Source organism: Lethenteron reissneri, chromosome 7 (genome assembly GCF_015708825.2).
Source record: "Lethenteron reissneri isolate LAM-NWPU_2019-01 chromosome 7, ASM1570882v1, whole genome shotgun sequence".
NCBI lineage: Eukaryota > Metazoa > Chordata > Hyperoartia > Petromyzontiformes > Petromyzontidae > Lethenteron > Lethenteron reissneri.
In genome coordinates this window covers 13,354,467-13,375,076 of record NC_083785.1, presented here as the reverse complement: position 1 = coordinate 13,375,076, position 20,610 = coordinate 13,354,467, and the positions used below count along the sequence as shown (strand labels likewise).

The following is a 20,610-nucleotide window of genomic DNA, read 5'->3' as shown; positions in this document are numbered from 1 at the left end:
AAAATGCTGAGTGTTTCTATCAAGTGCAAAAATGCTTTTTACGTATTCTCACTGCACCGATTAAAAGTCCATCTCTTTCTAATTTCAACACTAATTCGCCATAAACAGGAGGGATTAATTCACACGGAATGAGCCTTTAATACACGTTAAGACCCAAATCCTCTTAAAAATACATGCACCAAGCCCAGCCTTGGTATGCATCACAAACCAGCAAAGGTAGGCCATTGCAACGAACCCCAGGAGACAAGATGAAGCTGAAACAATCATCCACGGATATGCACACACTCCGTGCCCCCACTTCACCGTAGCAGTGGATGGTGTGCCATGCTCCTCTGTGAAGCAAGATGAATGTGTAAGAGTCATTGTACATACTAACACAGTTCACCTACACAACAGCTAATGGCCATAACCCAAGCTGATTTTAAGATATTCAAGCAAATAAGAGCCCATTGGTGATGTCCATTCACAATCAGAATCTTTTTTTTTATCCTGGAGCAATCTGATGATCTTTGAAGCTCTTTTTCACAGCTGTTCAGTAGGGACAGGTCAGCAAGTTACAACAACAAACAATACAGAAAACATTAGGAGTGCAATCTAAACAAAAATGTAAGCAAGTCACTGAAAATCAATACGTAAAAATAAAGTATATAAGCACAAATTGCATAAGTACATACATTCCTGCCCCGATTTTTCAACACTAGATGCAACCTTGGGCAAGGCAACAAAGCTGCAATAAAAACAAACCCAGACCACACCAAGAAAACACCCAGTCCCACAACAAAATTGCACATAAAATAACTATCCACATACAGGTAAGGATCAAAGCTACAAATCACATTTGCAAATGTCATTGTATCCAGTACTCATTTTCTACTTCGGGATATTTGAACCTTATGGCAGGACCCGGGGTCCCGAATAAATGAAAAAAAAGGGATCTATATTTATTTATTTGTTTTTGGCAACTCCGTCCGACCGCGCACATAAACGCCGCGACCCACCTGGCGCGGATCATTGTTGTCATGTCGTCCACGCACAGCGTGGACGAATGTGCAAAAGAAACAAAACATTGAAACTTTGATTAGTACATCGTGTAGAGCTCGTCGAGAGGAATAGATTGCCGTATCGTTCGCCTTGGGATTCCGCCATAAGGTTCATTTATTGAAGGAAGACTTACGATGTTGACGGAGGAAACAAGGTTCCAAAACGTTGGTGCTGCAATGGCAAAGGCGTTGTTACCTATTCCAATTCTTGTTCACGGGATAGTTAAAAGCCAATTAGATGGACGTCTTAGGTTTCTTGGGTTTGACAATGGGGTTAATGAATTAGCTCAGTATAGTGAAGATTTTCCAATAAGTATTATGGATGAACAAGGCCCAATGTAGATTTCTTCCTGCATAAAACGATGCGAGACTGGATTTAAGTGTCGGTAACAATGGTAGGTCCTGTATAATACATCCAGTGCAAATCGAAGAGCAGATGTAAAGAGCGAGTTTAGTCTGTTTAAGGTTTCATTTGTTGCTGATCTGCAAGCAGCACAGTTGTCAGAAAGTTGCAAAATTATAGCTTTAACACTTTGCAGGAAATTGATTGGGAAAACAATATTTGTTTTTGTATAAAACCCCTATTTTATCTTTGCTTTCCTTTGAGATATGATCAGTAAGTGTTTTCAATGTAAGTTGACTCGGCCAACCCAAGTATTTTAAGCACTCTGTTCAATGATGCTGTTTCTGATATCCCTAATAGGTGAAGAAAAAGAGCATGACATTTTAATGATAACAATGATATTGAATCAAGTGGAAATCATTTTGGAGATATTTCTTGACTTTGATTGGAGATTTACCAGTTACTAGCATGAGTGTCATCAGTAAACAGATTTAATTCTGAGTGATTTAAGTTTAGACCAAGATCGTTTAAAAATAAGAACAGAATTGGACCCAGCACAGAACCCTGTGGAACACCCTTTGTTATTTAAATATTTCTGGACGAGATGTTACCACCATGTACCTTTTGAGAATGGTCTGAGAGGTTACTCTTAAACCATTTTATTGTACCATCTGAAAATTTGAGTTGACCAAGGCTTGTGAGCAGAATATCATGGTCAAGCATATTATTAAATAATACATCTTACAATTACAATTCCTTATAAAGGAAACACATACTAATTAACCGATTACCAACGTAGTATAAAATTACAATAACCCACCCTCTACCACCTATGATTTCTACATCTGATTGTGTATTAATGATTGGGTGGTTCAGTTATTAAATAATGCACATTACAACTGATTACTAATCTACAACTGATTACTAATCATAACAATTAATAAATTACTAATCTATAATATAATTACAATACTCCCCCTCCACCTCTGATCTCTGCACCTGATTGGGTTAAATGAAGCCATCACCCTGCTGCTCTATTTGAGACCGGGAGCAGGTAGAGGGCTTCACGATTCTGGCAAATCGCCCAATGATGCTGGATGTAATGACCAGCGAAACGTCGTACTCAAAAATTGTAAACGTTGTGGATTCACTTTTTACACTCGTGGGCTAAAGTAGAACTATTTGTCTTTTGTCAACGTGACACATTTTTTACTGGATTGGCCATGTCGGGTGGTGGAGGGTTGCGACATTTATAAATAACGAGATCTAACCCAAATACCTTTATTATGAATAATATTGGTCGAGAAAGCCTACGTGTTAAATGGTCAACAATATTAAAGCATTTTGACAAGTCGAGGAATAGTGGTCAGCAGTAGTGGCCTTTATCCCAGTTACTGAAGAGGAAATTTAATACATCTGTAGTGGGTTCACGTGAGAAACACCCTTGACTTTGGAGGCAACACGTTTATTCTATGACCATAACGGGGTAACTACATAACTGGGTCAGTTAACGCACTGCTTGACCCACGATGCCGAGCGTGAAGACCAAAGACCGAAGAGAAGTAGCACGGTGGATTCCATTCCAGTAGACAGCCCGGATTGGACCTCGGGACTTCCCTTTTATGCTCCTCAGCATGGTCTAGCTCTGCCTCGGCCACACCCCCTTCTAGAACTCCCTAGAAGACTCTGGGCCTTACATCACATGCCCCTTCTGTCACCTTTGGCCCTGTCCTGTCACGTGCCCTTGCCAGCCAATCGGGCTGCTACATCCTCACATGCTCTCTCTCTGCCCACCGCTAGAACCAGGCTCCTTTGGGACCAATTACCATGGCATAGCACACCCTGCTGAGGGCTACAGGTTTCATACTTTAAAAGTATTACCGTAATTATAAGAACACAGCCTTCATCCTGTATTGGTATACAGCTGTTTATCAGATGGACTTACAAGTATGTGTAATAAAATGAAGAGTTATGCAGCTTAGGTGGAATAAAATCAGCAGAACAAGAGCACTGATGTCATCTGTCCATTTGGCAGAATTTGTAGATACATAGGCATTCAATAAAAATTAATTTAAAACTTCGTAACTTTAAACATTTAGTTCACAAGTTGATATTACGCAAAGTACATCCCCCTTCACTACCAATGGACAGAATTCTAGCACGACCTGAAGTGATGAATTTCGTATTAACATTTTCTCTGGGCCAACAAGAGAAGCTCATACTCTTTGGTTCTTTCGGTAAAGTCACGTAGGTATAAAATAAAATAAATCACGACGTTTCGGGTGCAACACAAGCTCCATCATCAGGTGGGAAAGGTGGGACCATGCTTTATAAATCACGACGTTTCGGGCGCAACACAAGCGTCCATCATCAGGTGGGAAAGGTGGGACCATGCTTTCCCACCTGATGATGGGCGCTTGTGTTGCGCTCAAAACGTCGTGATTTATTTTATTTGATACCTACGTGACTTTACCGAAAGAACCAAAGAGGATGGATTCCTGCAGTCACGAAAGCTTCAAATCAAGAGAAGCTCAATTATCATGCCACTCCAGTCCTACGGTGCCAAAGTCCATTGCAACACTCTGACCACTTCCGTCAGTGAACAAACCAAAAAATAAAATGGAGGCATGGTCGCAGGATGGCAAAAATAAAGCATGGATGATGTTCACTGTTACTTATGGCACAATGAACACACAGAATACTACCTTAGATTTAATTTACAGCCCTTTATCATTCCATGCTGGATGAAGGCCATCCCACTACTTTATCATAGAAGTTGTTTGAACATACTTCACCGTGGTTGGCTACGTACAGTTCGAAATAAGTTCAACATACATACGTACACGTATGCTAATCAGTGCGGGTTTGTTCAAGGGATAGGTGTCGGGCCAGTTCAGATAACACACAACTGGTGTTAGCCCAAACCAGGAATTCAACTCCAGTTGCTGGGTTCATAATGCAGTACAATATTCCCTCATTATTCGAGAGGGATACGTTCCGGAGATGCTCGTAAATAGAAAATTACATGGATAATATAGGTCTACAAATAATAAACATAAATGTAAATAAAAAAATATATTAAAGTATCAAATAAGTTTATAAATTAAATGCACATTGGGTTCCTAGGATGGAATGCGTGTCATGAATTTTAATTATTATAAATTATGATGCTGCACATCACTTTCTCGCATCACATTCTCGCTCATCACTTTATTTAAATAGCTTTCTTGCTCTCTCTCTCGATGCAGTCATGTAGAGTTCCAGATGCGATTCGCGGATAGGCAAAAATCACGGTTAGCAAGCTCGTGAATAATATGTGCTAACCACTGTGCCATGCCTCCACACCGTTTGCAGAAAATATTGTTTAACAACACCATAAATTAAGTGACTCTGAGAATGATTTTTCAAGAAAAACGAAAACGCAAGAAGGTGGGAGAGAACACGCACACCAGACAGAATGTTGATGCAGCCCGGAAGGCCATGGTGGTGGCTGAATGGCGGCAACAGCTCATGTGCTTCGCTGCCGGCCCCATGGATTTTCTTGGCTCTGCCTCAAGCTGGATTTTTTTGGTTGTTTTTCTTGGTGGGAAAGAGGAGGGAAGTGACGGGGGTTTAGCAAGGTGGGTGGGGGGGTACAAGGATTGGGGAGTGATCGGATGAACGAGGGGAGCAACATGGTGTTTTTTTTACTTGGTGTTGCTTCCCATGTTTGGTGTTCTGGAGAGTTTAGAAGGGTGGAAATGTTATCCGATAACACCGTCACATGGTGTTCACTGTCCACTGAGGTTACTAACTTTGTTGTTAGGAGTGCACAAATCTTCGGCCTTAGCTTTTTACTGTACTTGATCACTGCAACACATCTTAAGATCTCTGGAAAACTGTGCCTCCTGGAATAGACAAAGCTGGGAAAATAGGAGCATGTAATAAACGTGGCCTGCAGCTGTGCACAGCCATAGGAGTTGGACACCAATGAGGTGTGTCTCTCTATGTGTCTCTCCCCCATGTGTGTGTCTCTCTCTCTCTGTGTATGGATCTCTCTCTGTGTCTGTGTTTTGTAGCTCTCTCAAATTTAGCAATCTTTGGAAGCACGTAATCAACCAGGTAAAGTGTTAACTGTTGTGTTAGCAGACTCTCTGCATTGCATTGCATTACATTTATAAGTTTACTAGGTTTGTTTTCTCATTCATTCATACCTGATGACGGTTGCTTGTATTGCAATCGAAACGTCGTATTCTATTACTTTTTTTGGATATACAATTCCTGCTTAAAGTGTGTAACATTAACGGGCACAATGGCAGACACTTTGTCCTTTACTCTTTGGTTCTTTCGGTAAAGTCACGTAGGTAGAAATAAAATAAAACAAATCACGACGTTTCGATCACAACACAAGCAATCTCCATCAGGTGGATCAACCACAGCAAGAGAATGCTGAAGTAATAAATAATGTTAAATATTGCACGAAGTGGAAAGTGAGTTTCTAAATTCGCTCGGTCTATGATCAATGTTGCCGTTACCTGTGCGGCCCAATTGGAAGATGAAGTAGGATCATGGACCAGCCAAGCTTGGAGCACACAACCATTCAGTGCAATATGCACAGGATTCTCTGCATTTCTGCCTTAGCCCTTTGAGTCTTAGAACACATGGCGAGTCCTAAGGATCTGACGCATGACGTATTACATTGTTAAGAGTGTGAGCACAGATAAATAATTCAGCAGGCATTGAGGTCCCCGGCAGAGCAGTATAAATGAAGTAGACTGTTAAAAAATATGAAGACATCTATTAGATTGCCTAAAGTGAGTAGGTTCCATGGAATTCATACTTCTGGGACTGCAAACGTCTGTAAAAGAAATCCCGGAAGAAAACTCATAATTGAAAAATATATCTGTGCTTTTAACCCATTGAGTCGCAATTCATGATGAAATATCAATCCCCAAGGCTAAAAAGTTAAACAACATTTACATTTGAAGTAATGAAGCATTTTTTTAGTTTTATTTCCACCGGAGGCACTATGTTGTTGCCCTCCACCAAGGAAGCATCCAGCTGGAATGCTGATTAATGCTCTTGTCCTTGGGTTATTTCCCTGGCGAGTACAGCAGAAACAGAATCCTGCCCACCTACAGCCATACAATTGCGTGCAAGAAAAAATGCATATGGTGCTAATTATTGTTTTGCTCTGCTGACAACTTATAAAACAGACTCTCGCTTAGCATACTTGCATACAACATTTTAAAGAAACCATTTTCCCAAAGTGCCTCAAAAAGCGAATCCGTATACAAAGCACAGTTTAATCCTCATTCCTTCTCTGTACTTATTGATGTGGTTGACAAAGCTACAAAAATGTGTTTAATAAATGCTGAAGAGTGTGAGGGTTAAGTGATAGCCTCAGATGATAGCTAGAATGAACCAATATAGGTGTGCAAAGCTTTTGTTTCACAACCTCCTACAAATAGGATAGTAAAATCAGCACCACACGTGGCTGAACACTGGGTTCAAGTTTAGTGTAACCTGTGGTACATACTTATTCTTTGGTTCTTTCAGTAAAGTCACATATATAGAAAAAAAAGAAAAGAAAAACTACGACATTTAAATCACAACACAAGTGATCGTCCTCCTGAAGACGATCGCTTGTGTTGTGTGATCGAAACGTCATAGTTTTTTTTTTTCGATCTACATGACTTTACCGAAAAGAACCAAAGAATATTAATTCCTGCAGTCACGAAAGTTAAGTCAAAATCTGTGGTATACTTTTAGTAACTCAAATGAGATGAGTATACTTTTCAGGCCAAGTTAAAACCAGTAGGAAACCATCACAGGCCACAGAAAAGCACTTTAAACCTGATGAAACAACTCCGTTATGGCCCAATCATTTAATATATTCCAAAGCAGAGGAGGCAAAGTTCCAGCGTAGCACAACAAGAACAAACTTCAATTACAAACAAACATTTACATGACAAATTTCACAGCAAGATTTCTGGAAAACAAAGTTATATTTTGCAATGCTGGTAATCCAACATTTTTTTGAAATCACGTTGGTATACCCCAATTGCCCAATTTACATGCTTATGGTGATTGAAATATGGAAAATTGATTTTAGAAACCAATTTTGTGAAACAAAAGATTTTAAGTAATATACAACTCATTAGTGGGCAAGCACATAAACCACACAATATAGCCATTACTTTAGTTGATACATTTTCAGTATCACAAGTTGTTGACATTGGGATGCTTGGCAGTGGCAGAGATGTCATGTTCACCACATTTATTATTTAAACCAAGAAGCTAGAAACCATCAAGGGCCAGCTTTCTCTGCCAGTCAATATGCGACGTTGTATGCAGACAACCTAGCCATTCACATGCTAATTGTGGCAATACACTTGTGGGCACACAGATACAATAGATAAGACTGAACAAAAACTAGACCTGGGCCACTCACCAAAGGCTGAGAAAGAATGGTTGTGTGCTCATTAAGTTTGCCACTACTCCCAGAATACGAAAGCCTGTCTAATTGCGACAAGGTGGATGGCAATTCGTTTTCTCCCTAGCCATTATGATACCCACGGCACATTAGTTCAGCGCCGGTCAATTTCCGTAGCTAATATTAATTAGGCACTAACAGTCCCATAGCTTTGGAGCAAACACATATTCAAATATCAAACATGGCAAACAATGCCATTCTGTGTGCAAAAGCTACCTGCCCACAAGATATAACAAAGACAAAGATACCGCAATGACCATAAAGGCTGTCGGGGCAAGTTCTGTAAGTGAGCAACTATGAGGGCCAGCCTAATACCCAGCTGCCTTCGTCTCCCCAATAGTGATGTTTACACACCACATCAGGTATCCATTTAAGGATGCATCAACCTAGGGGAGGCCCAGGACCGGAACAGGCTAACGCAACTGTTATTGATCGCGAGTGGGAATCAAACCCAGGTCACCCTGTTCATAGCAGAGTGCATGAACCACGACACTACTGCTCCCCCATGTTACACACAACCAAGATATTCATAAAGTAATTTTCTTGTTAGAGGAATGAAAAACTCAAGAGCAGATAAGTTGTGTGAATGCACACACAGGCTGGAGAGTACCCTCACTCATCGATTCCATTACGTGCAAAAAGAAGCATTAATAATTATACTTTACTGCCAAGGGTTAAATAATGAAATAATATACGTGTTTAATTTACTTGCAATATAGCAACGATGTTCCACAGTTGTAGCGAGTTCAACTAAGTCGCAGACGTACTCTTTGGAGGCAACATATTTATTGATATCAACACCAACACCAAGGGGTAAACTGCCCCTTCACCAGATAACAACCTATGGTGGTGGACCACCAGGCTAACGACACTAATTACACTGGGAGTAGTTACAACGGACAGGACCCCAGCTGGGGTCCAGGTCCACGTGTTGGTGACTCTTCTTGGACGTAGAACGTAGATTCTTCAGGATAACCACAGCAGCCGGTCCCTCTCGGGGACCCGGCTTATATCCTCTGCGGCGTGGCTGGCTCCGCCCTTAGCCACGACCACCTTCGATAACCCTCGAGCAGGATCTTGGCCCTGACACGTGACCACCCCTAGCCCCCACCTGGGGGCCCTGTGTAGACTTTACCGGTCACGTGTCCTTCAACCAGAGTGCCATGGCCCTTAGTAACCCCATTCCCATGGCCGGCACCCTGACACCCCATCCTGTAGGGGCCGGCACTGCACGCAGAGCGTGGTGCCATCCAGCACTGTCAGTCAGCGCTCACCGAGCCCCTTTAGGGCCAGTACTGCACCCACATACACGTGGTGCCCGCGATGTCAATACACCGCACGCCGTGTCTCTCTAGGGCTGGCATTACACAGTGACATCCGCGATGTCCCTACACAGTGAAGGAACAACCACCTGTCAGGATTCACCTCAACAGCAAACCACGAGGCTACACTGTATTCTACATAGTAATACATATAGATGGGGACCCATTTATAGATACTCCACTTAAAAATACCTGGGAAAATATATATTGAAAGAAACATTGTAATTCAAGGTCTCTATTTGTCACCCACCAATATCAAAACACTTATCAAAGTATTTAAACCTACCAATGTTTCCCTGCTTAAAGCTGGCCAAGATTCTATACAGCATTGTGACAGTGTTATTTGACACGTTTGAAATGAGCTCATGCATTTCACAATAACTGGCTTAAACAATTCTAAAAAAATCATGTTTTAATCAAAACTACCACGCTGGAGCTATGCCACAATTTCAGAATGTTTAAATAACATATTGCTGCCAGCTATGCCGTTTTTCAATTAAGGCAAATGCTAATTTCCACAGCACTATAAATAGACGTGTACTAGCAAACCGTTACTCGATAGAGACCGCTTTTTTCTCATTAACAGTCACAAGAAGTAATTATCCCTCCCCCATCAAAATGTACTTCAAGGAGAGCCACCACATGAATAATCTTTTTTTTAATGTGTGTCCAAGATCCAGCTGCAAAACTTTTATGGGCGACTGTCAGGAAAGAAATTCGTTTGGGCAAAAAAGTTATTCTCTGACAAAAAATCCAAACAGGGGGGTTTTCGTCAGTTTTTAGTTCAACAAACCTTGTGACATATGTTTTTATCTTGCATTGCTCAATCACTACTGTTGCCCATAAAACTAACTTTTGAAGCAGGAATATATGCGATTGGAAAAACATGCTTGGCAAACAATATTTGGTGTGCCTTTTGGAGCCGCATATGTGGTATATTTTAACTAGATTCACATTGGGATAATATTGGTTCTGGTGACAACGAGCAATGGAAATTGATGGCTTGTGTAAAATAATCAGTTAGTCATTACCTGCTTCAAAGCCATAAGTTATATTAAACTGAAACACGTGTGGGGGGCAGTGTATGATCAAATGACCTGGAACATTCCCAAACTCGTCAGATCTAGGATGGATATCAGGGTGAAGCCTGGATAATGCTTGTATGGGCAACCACTATGCACAAAACAGGTTGCTATAGGCTGTGGTGGGGTTACATGTCAGCAGAGGAAAGTGCAACAAAAAATCCATTGTTGCACTGCACTATGCTTCGACATATATGCTCTCCATGTCCACCAACCCACAAGTCGCCCAGAGTGGTCAAGTATGGTAAAATCATCCTCAGAAAGTGCATGGCATAAGGGAGGCTGTCATGCATCAGTGGATTGACAAAAATGGCTACTGTGCATGTACATTACAAAAAATGTGTTGTCAGGGAAAAAAGGTAGCAATAATTATAATCTATGTGAAAGTGAAAGAGCCAGTGACACGAGCTTGAGCAATGGCATTCTTCCGTACGGTGTTTCACCAGTGGCTATGACATGTGCTCATGATGGGCGTAAACAAGGTGGTGGGAGTCTCCCAGTTGGAACTGACATCATGCAAAGGCACAAAGGTACATGTGTGATGGAATTACCACGTTATTCAAGATCTCAAATGTTGGAATAGGACTACACAAAGATTGAATGACCGGAGAGTATTCGTATATAAACAATTTTAACATGAACCACTTCTGTTAATGATGACATGTTTTCTATAAGACACTGTCCACAAAAATGAGTCCATGGGTCTTCAAAATGGCAGTCAGCAAGCTTCTGTTGACGTGTAATTAATACTAATATTTTTTTATCTAATTGCTGATATGTTTTTAGGAGACATTGAATGCATATAAAGACACACTTGACCTTTCAATATACACTACAACTGAAAGACTAATTTCATTAGTCTAATCTACATATGCAAATTAAACTAATGAAGTCTGTATATGCAAATTAAGCCATCCCATTAATTTTACTTTAGCTGGTGTTGCATCCAAAATGTGTCTTAAGGCCAATCTTAAAAAAGATGCCAAGAACATCCTTGGCCAAATTATTTTTGTGAAAAACGGTGCAAGACTAAAATAGCATCATTAATATGCATATAGTAATTACTGCAGTGATAACGATTGAACAGTGAATTGTGTAGAATTTTTTGTACCCTCTAAATATGTATTTGATTCAACTTAAATCAAAGGGCGTTTAAGATAAACCAACCAACAAACATGCAAGCCTGGATCACATGCATACAAACTCATTTTGAGATACACATAAGCAAATTAACATATGTGCAGAGAGAAGCAGACGAGAAATCACAATCTGTATTCAAGACACATAACCAGAAACTCTCCACTTCCTTTGAAGCGGTGAAAAATCAAACTGTCTTAAAAATTAACATGTGCTTACCCAATAGTTACGTGCATTGAAAGGGAGTTTGCTGTGCATACTTCGTGCGTTTTTTTTTTATGTCTCATGTTGCCTGTGTAAATGACCGCTGTACCTTTACTGTTCATGTATAGCCATGGGAATGTGCGATGGCAACATGCATATGCAGTGCCTATGTATAATGCCTGAGTGAACAAAGCCCGGGTGTACGTAGTTCATGCGTGCACGTGTACTATTTATAAATAACCAAAGTCCATATGCTCGTTGCCTATAGACAGGGTGAACATGCAGACAGTGCAGCCTGAATGTGTTTGCACTCTGCTCATCAGCAATGCCATTATGCGTGTGCGGCATTCACGCGCTGAGACGCTGCCCGCATGCAAAGCAGTGTGCACGTGCCCGTGTCTGTGCGCTGCCAGTGAGAGCAAGTGCCCGAGCTCACAGCACTGGAATGGGAGTGCCTCGGGTGCCCTGCACGGACGTGATCATGTACGTACGCTGATGTGCTTGCTTTTGTTTGTGATGAATGCCCAACGGTGGATCTGGAGACGAGGAAACCCAACCCCATCGGCACAGCAGCGCACGCCAACACGTACTTGGAGATTCTGTCGAGGTTGGCGATCTGCTTCTGGTTGCGAATCACCTCGATGGCCTTCCATAGTTGCTGGACGACCTGAGGGTCCGACTGCCGCCGCTTGCTCAGCTGCACCATGCTGCCGCCCTGGAACAAAAGCCACAGCCAGATAAAAATGGCCGTCGCTGCCCACACGGCACGATGCAATTAGCCGCGTGTGAAATGAGAACGACTTTAGTTTTTTTTTTTGTCGTTGTCATTTCGGTAAATTGTACTCCAATCTACTAGGCACAAAAATATCATAAACTGAAAATAAGATTTAATCCCACTGAAAAATGGCATGGCACTATTAAAATAGGGTAAAGAACAGGAGCGCACACAGTAACAGAATTAAAGAGCAAAAGAAAATTGTCAGTGTATTTTTTTTATCTGACTTTCCTCAACAAGAGGAATATCTAAATTTGGCAGTTATTGGAGTCTCTGAAGATGCATGGGCTTTGCAGGATGAGCCATTCGCCTTTAATGCATTACTCTGTAATGCAAAACATGTAAATACAACTTGCATTGAGTATGCGAGACAAGATACAGACACAAGGGCAACAGTTGAGATGTAGCTCTTATGATTGGGGACTTTTAACAGAGCATTTGGTCACACTGTATAGACAACATTAACCACTATTAACAAGACCCATTTTTTATATTATCTACTGATAATATTCGTATACAAAGGAAGAAAGGTCGAAGGGTTTTTCTAACTCGCACTCCCCATTCTCTTATGCGTATTCAGCACTGCGTTTTATACCAAGTAAAACCACAAAAGTGTTTGCTTATTCAACATGTTTAAACAAGAAACAAATGTCTAAGTGACCTTTTAGAAAATCCCACACAATTGACACTTTATAACTGTTGGTTGCACAATGTCTAGAGTTCTCTAAAGCATCTTACACAAGCCTTTTACTTATAACAAATTTAAAAACCTCAAGGCTGCACATATTTTATCAGGTGAGGGACTGAGGTTTTAGTGATGGGGTTGGCATCTCACTTAAGATTAAGAGAGCAAATAATAAACCAAAGAAGTGCACACTGATATAATTGTGCTAATCACCAATGACAAAGCAGGCACAACGAAGCTATGTATCCCAGGTTAGTTGGTTGGGTGCTTTAGCAGTAAAGCATCATTGTTTGCAAGTGCAATGCAATGCAATAATCAACAGTTATTCATTCTTTGGGTCTTTCGGTAAAGTCACTTAGATGGTTCAAAGAAAATAACAAAAAACTACAATAATCAACAGTTTCAGTCCAGGCCCAACATCAGCCTTTCTCGAATGCATTGGGAGCACATTATACAGTGTAACAAAGCAGTGTCTACCTGCTCACTTGATAAAGGGCACATGGTGCCCTTGGCAAGATAAGCAATGGTGTTGGTTTCAGAGCCAAATTAACCACCTGGAAAGCTTTCATATTTCCGACACAATAAAATTACCATTAGGGAATAAGTATCAAAGTATTTGGCTTAATGTTGCAGCAGAATACATTTTAGCATGTTTTGCGTAGTATAACAAAATTGTGCCTTTTCTTTGCAATGAAATGGCTCCAAGAAGATGAACTGCAATAGTGGTCGTTTTTCTTGGTGCTGGAAGTCCAGGTTATGTGTAAATGATGTTGCTGAAGTAGTAATGGGTGCCGTTTAAGCAGTCAAGTAACCTCAGTCGGCAACACCACAAAATGTAACTACCTATACAAGACAAAAAAATAATAGTGCCGAGTGAAACTTCATCCCCACTAAAAATAAAGAATTCCATTGGTTACAGCTGCAATCTCTGTTACACATTTCCACATGTTCTGTTTTTGATTTGGGGAGAAGTAACAGCTGCTCCACCTCCAGTGGTGGACCTACACTGCTTTCTCTACCACCCTTTTTCCACATTACACACATCCACATCTCAGTCACTTCACAAACGATGACCACCAGCATACAAAAAAAATGTTTATATAGAGAACCGTTTGCATTGTTTCTGTAGAAATCTGACCCAGATTAAATAAGCGTTCATATAGGTTTTTTGGGGGATAGATCGTGTCAATATATAAATGTGTCGTTAAAACCCACCAACACCCGAAGGCCAACTAGTAAGGGTTTTGTCACCGTAAACAGAACATGCCAATTCGTCACTAGTACAGCACACCGGTGTGTTGGAGAGCCAAGCCACAACATTTACAATCCGAGTACGAAGTTTTGCCAGTAATTACAACTTTTAACGACACATTTATATAATTACGCGATCTAACCCAAAACACTTCTATTATAGATATTGGTCGCGAAAGCCTACGTGTTAAACTAAATAAGAGTTACAGTATTAAATTATTGATAAGTAGTAAACTTTTGACTTAAAACTTTCGTAACTGCAGGAATTCATATTCTTTGGTTCTTTCGATAAAGTCACGTAGATAGAAAAATAAAAAAAGTGAATACAAATAAAATAAAAAATTATAAAACAAAAAAACATTAATATAGACTGTAGCCTGGTTTTTAAGTTTGGTGAGTGTATTGGCATTCTATAATGTTGACTTATTCTTGGTTCTTTCAGTAATTAAAAAATAAAATATAAGTAGTAAACTGTGCATCATTCTCCATCCAACAGAAAATTGGAGCCCAAGTATTAACAAAAAACATTTTTCAAATTATTAATCTAGAAGCTTTGTACCTAGTTTTAGCCCAAGTCTGTATACTCAGTACAGCGTAGTCACTAAACACACGCTTATATTAATAACCCTTGAAAGAAACAGGACCATAAATGGCCAGGTCAGTACATTAAAAAACAAACAAGAAATAACACTAAACTACCAGCACCAAACTTTACAGTATACCAGGACCCCATTCCATCCAACAGCATTGCATCCAACAATGAATGTTTAATGCCTCGCCTGATACGCAGGTCGTGGGTTTGATCCCGACCCTGACGCCTGTATATTTGCAGTTTGCATGTTTTCACCATGGTCACGTGGATTTTTATCCGGGCCCTCTGGTTATTCTCTCCACATTTTTAAACATGATTTTAAAAGTATTTGGCTGCTATACATTTCCACATGATAAGCCACTTTATTAACTATCATTTGAGGCCAGGTTTCTTCTGAAAAAGAGCTCAGTGGGAAAAATAAAAATAGTTAAGTTTAGTTTCCTTTCATGATGAATGTTGATGTTCTGTAGGCTTTCCAACACTGGCTCAGAAGTGACAATGGGAGATGACCACCAACCTGCTGCTTGTTTGAGCGTGGAGAACCTTTGACTTTTTGATAAAACAGGCAGGACAATGAGATGTGTGAACACAATAATAGTGACGAAATAGCGCTCCGGTCCAGCAGAGATTTAACAGGAAAATGGAGCAGGTCTGCAGAGGAGGCAAGAATCAGACAAGGAAGCAAGCAGCTCGGATGACAAAGGCCAATGGTAGCAGTGAAGGGCTTATTGTGTCGGTGCCATAATGGAAGTTTTTCACAGGATCATTGCACGGGATTTGCACCAACAGGTATTGAAAGCAAAAAATGGGGGAAATCCTTAAGAAACTTATACCACAGCCTGTTCTACAATAGAAAAAACGTTCACATGTGTATACTGACAAAATTCCATGAGATAAAGGGACATTCAAGGTATTAAAATGCAGTATCATATTTACAATTGTGTTACTATTTAATGAAAAACGGTTGGGTATAAAAGAATTTAAAAAAGAAAACTTTTCCAAAGCCACAATAAAGCAGACCTCTTGCAGAATCAGGTTATTCTTAGCTCTGGTCGGAGCACATGGACAACAGCATTAATAATACATGTCATTTCCCATTAACAGAAAAGTAAATGTTCAGCAAGCACGCCAGAAGTGCTTCAACACCATGTGTGTTAAAATGTTTAAGCAGACGGTATCATGATTTCGGGACACCGCATAGCAGACTACCACAAACGACAACAAGACACGAAGGAGAAGAAAGCCTCTGCCGAGCAGGCTCCGATAGTGCTCTCTCAAGAGCAAATGAAAGTCAGGTGCACAATTAGTGGGGGAAGTGCAAGCCCTTTACACTGCCAAGCCAGACATGCCCGAGCGACAAATCGGGGCTATTCTTCGTGACCCCAGCAGTCATGTTAAAGAGCTATCCTGCATCTTATAATTGTAAGCCTTGCCATCTGATTAAAGTGGAACATATACAACACTGTACTTTGCCCTCCGCTGAACTGAAATTTATTATCCCACAATAATATATTAGGTTATATAGATTGCATATTAATATATTCAAATTAAGAGAAAAACTTAAATGAAAGCAGTAAAACAAATAAGCACTCCAAAAGAAAAAAAACATCATAAGGGGCTGTATTGCATGTTTTTATAGAGCAGTGATGGGCTCAGCACACACAGCCTCCATACGCTTCCCCACTGCAACTGACTTGTGAGTATTAAAGCACAATTCATCATTCTTGCCACAACATAGCTGGTCCGGGGTGCATATGGAAGATGTTTTTTGTCTGCTTTGTTGCACACGCTGGTTTGCGACATGTCTATTCCCTGAGCAGTGCCTTGGAATGAGGGAGCAAAGCGCAGTGCTTCTTGGCACAAAGATTCAAGAACAGCCAAGTGAAGTAAAAGAGAAGCGTTTCACCACATACACCAAAACCACTAATCAAGAAAGCACATCGCCATATTCCAGCTCTCTGGAAGGTCATGGCCAATGTATTTCAGTGTAGCACCTTGCACGTAAAACACACACACAATTAATTAAACCTCTAAACACCCTGTCTATACATGCAAGCTGACAAGGGTTTAATGTTTAAAACTTTAAGTGCATTGCATCACAATTGAGTATTTACATTCAAACGACTTCCTTTAAAAAAACATTGCAGATTTACCCTTACCTTGTATTCAGTATGTGCTGCATGGGGTGATACCATTACCTTAACCTTCACAAAGGCATCAGTCTAACAATGATTAAGCCACACAGATCAATAGATCCATTCAATAAGCATGTGGTCTGAAATTAACTCAATACTTTCTCAGGTCAACAGTGAGTTACATATCTTCATGGTAGCCCTTAATGAGCAAAGACATTATACCCAGTGTGATATCTGCATATTATGGTGATCAGCACAATAAATGTATGTACTGTAGTTGGAAGACAATTTCATAAATAAAAATAATTAACAAAAAAAATACCATCCAAATTTAAAATGACAAAAAAAATATTAAACATATACATTATCATAAAAGATTAAAATAAAATATTATAACCATCAGTTAAGTGGTAGAGGAAGGCCTTGCGATGTCTTTAAGTCATGGTGGGGCTGTTTGACTATACTTCATTGTACTGATAAAGTCCAGGCTAGTGTAGGGAGGAAGAGCCAGGAACAGTTCAGAATTCACTCAAGATTGTATCTAGGAACCAAACTCGGGAAAATGGGTTGACAGCACAGTATGCTAACCACTTCACGACCATCCCCACTCCCACACACACCCCTCGCCCCACCAAAAAGCAAGCATACTTTCAAATATGCATATAAAAATTGCAGCTTTAACAGAACGCCAGAATGCACCAGTGGAAATCAAATTAATGTGCACAATGGTTAACGTGGCTGCTTACGTGACTAGCTGACGTCTGGGGTTTTCAGCTGTGAAAGAGGAAAATGGTGATCATGGGACCACCTGCAGAATATTGGCAATTCACCCTGAACAGGGTATTTTTTCCCTACCCAGGGAAGCCTTCCAGCAGGGCTTACAGTCAGTTAATTTCACTTTTAGGCTTTAAAGAGCATTCCACTATTGACATAATAAGACCAAGAACAATTGATTACAATCTCTCAAATACAAGCAATAAAGGACCCAAATGAACACTTGAGAGATCCGCTCCAGGATTGCTGAAGGAAAAGTTATAATTTAACAATCCAGTTGCTACATATAATCGTTAGCATGCTGGGCTTGCAATTAAGAGGTCTCCATGGTTCCATCTCCCGGAAAGGCCGTTAAAACAATGGGTACGTTGCTCAATTCCCCAATCCTATCTACCCAGCAGTAACACGAGTTAGTTGAATTGACAGCTCACACATGATAAGGTCAAATGTGGGTACTCGCACATCTTCAAATGCCTGGTAAGCGTGAAAGAATGGGTCATAATACCCTCCAGAGGTGCTCTCTAGATCTCCCTGTAGTGGAGCCCTTTCTGCAAGCAGTGGCATGAGCAAGACAATGCAGAACTGCAAGTCTGCCTTTACATTTTTACAATCTAGTTAAGCAAGTACTTAAGTCATGCATGTGTTTACTTATATATAAAACATAGGATTTTGCACTGTACCAACAAATAACCAGGCACAGTCGTTTTTCCCACTTTCAATTATAAATATATTTAAGCAGCGTAAAAATTTTAGGTAGAACAAGATATGCCAAAAATCAAATCAAATAATTAGCACCCCTAGATTTACTGAAATGTTTACCTCCAGTCAACATGCAAAGATTTGTAAACCGTTTGGAATAAGGCGGTTTTTGTTTTATTTACAGTGATTACCGTCAAGCAACGCTGCCCAGAACCTCCAAGCAAAAAGGTGTACACTTTGTTTATACAGAGATTTTTTTCTGATTCGACCGCAAATATGTGGCCTGATGTGCCGTGCCTTCCTCATTTACAAAAAAAAATTGCATGGGCAAGGAACCTGGCAACTAAACTTGCAGAAAATTACAGCGTGGTACAGTATCCGAGAGAATCAGTGGTGCAGTCATTTACGTACTGATTTTGAACAATGCAAATGCAGTTCAATTCCCAATGAAGCAAGGGCTGGACCGAGTCTCAAAGACTTTCAGGAGAGTTCTGCATTGAAAAGTTTTGCGATTCATTTTTGAAGGAATGTTTTACATGTGGTAAAGAACAGCAGTACCTATAGAAACCCTCAACATGAAGATAAAGCATTCGAAGGTCCGCACAGGTTGTTGGTTCGTGGCCCCACTGGCATTATTGGCATCTCCTCGCCACCTCCGCCCAGCAGCTTGGGAAATTTCACAAACGTATTGATCCATTAACCTTGCTCTCCAATGTGCTGGATCACATGTGCGAGCGACAATGTAAAGTCTAGTGAACAAAAAAAGCATTAACTTACAAATGACCAAACTTTCCAACAAAAGGCGATTGCATAAAGAGTGACTGTCTTGAGTACAGTGCTAAGCCAGTTACAATGAAGTTAAACCAGCCCAATGATGGAGGTGCACATACGTGCGCAATGTGACCGTATCAAGATGCACATTATCCACATACAAGCACCGACAAGGCTTAAACCGCAAGTTCATTCCTGCAAGAATTTAAATCACCACCTCAAATGTCTTTGAATCATGCTTATGCACTTGGCTGCTCCTGGGACCATCTACAATGTGTTAATTCGTCTCTGCCATAGTAGTCACTTCATTACAGTATATTAACGTTTAATAGATGCTTCAATGCAAGGCCACTGTCGTTCAAATCTGGCTTAAACCCATTAAGGGCCGTTACTTTTTTCTGGTTATATCCATAAATGGTACTTACAAAACGAAACTCACACAACGTGTTTCTGGCTTGATTTCAACTGTAGAGTACAAAAAAACCCGGTAATCCATGTCAAATAACCAATTTTTTTTGCTTATTTATACTACATTAATATTAAAATATATGAACAAATCAAGGATTTAGGCACACCATATATAAAATGCTCAAAAAGTGAGGAACTGTATCAAATACATTTTATAATGTCATACTCGCACTTTATTTTGCATGGCAAAATAAAGTGCGAGTACGACATTGTAAAATGTATTTGGCAAAATAAAGGGCAGCATTCTAAGGTCCAACTAGAAGTTTATCAAGCTCTCACACACTGTTAACAGAAACCCAACACCCCATTCTCTAGAGCATAACCTTTAACCCTATATACACGACACAGGCCAAGTTGTTTCTGTCACTGGATCCTTATTCAGTAGGTTCCACCCCTCTGTGAAAATGTCTTGTGGATTATTTGTATCCAAAGATCAGAAGACACATTTGTATCAATAATACACGATACTGCTTATGCACTTAAGTCTTCAAGGTGACATCACAGAACTACTGATAATTTGAAGACTTTCATCCATACTCAGGACACACCTCTTATGTCCAACAAGCGTGTTGCATGTCTAATAAATAATATTTTAATTGTCAGCAGTGGAATGAGCAGAATTAAGTGAAAATCAAAGTGTAATCTTTTTGTGCTGCTATCGGTGACTGCTCTCACGATCATCGTCTCGAACACTGAAAACTCATTTTAATCATGGAGAGGTTGCGTGGATTAAACCTCGGATCTCAGCAGTGTCAGCTCAGTACGCTGACATAATATTAGCAGTGAGCCACATGACCACCTCTTATTTTTTTTACCATTCAGTGTCAGGACAGAACACATCCAAGCAGATGACCACT

General features: G+C 40.3%; 1 protein-coding gene across 13 annotated transcripts in view; it reads right to left on the bottom strand.

The window, feature by feature from the left end:
- The window catches only part of ZMYND11 (zinc finger MYND-type containing 11), a 73,620-nt gene that overhangs the window by 47,455 nt on the left and 5,555 nt on the right, over positions 1–20,610 (bottom strand). For 7 of the 13 annotated variants that reach the window (XM_061576621.1, XM_061576648.1, XM_061576639.1 and 4 more), the window contains exon 2: positions 12,095–12,318. In XM_061576621.1, the coding sequence (XP_061432605.1) occupies positions 12,095–12,318 (224 nt within the window). The remainder of the gene's footprint in view (positions 1–12,094; positions 12,319–20,610) is intronic. The other 6 variants (XM_061576665.1, XM_061576681.1, XM_061576715.1 and 3 more) reach the window with 1 other exon arrangement.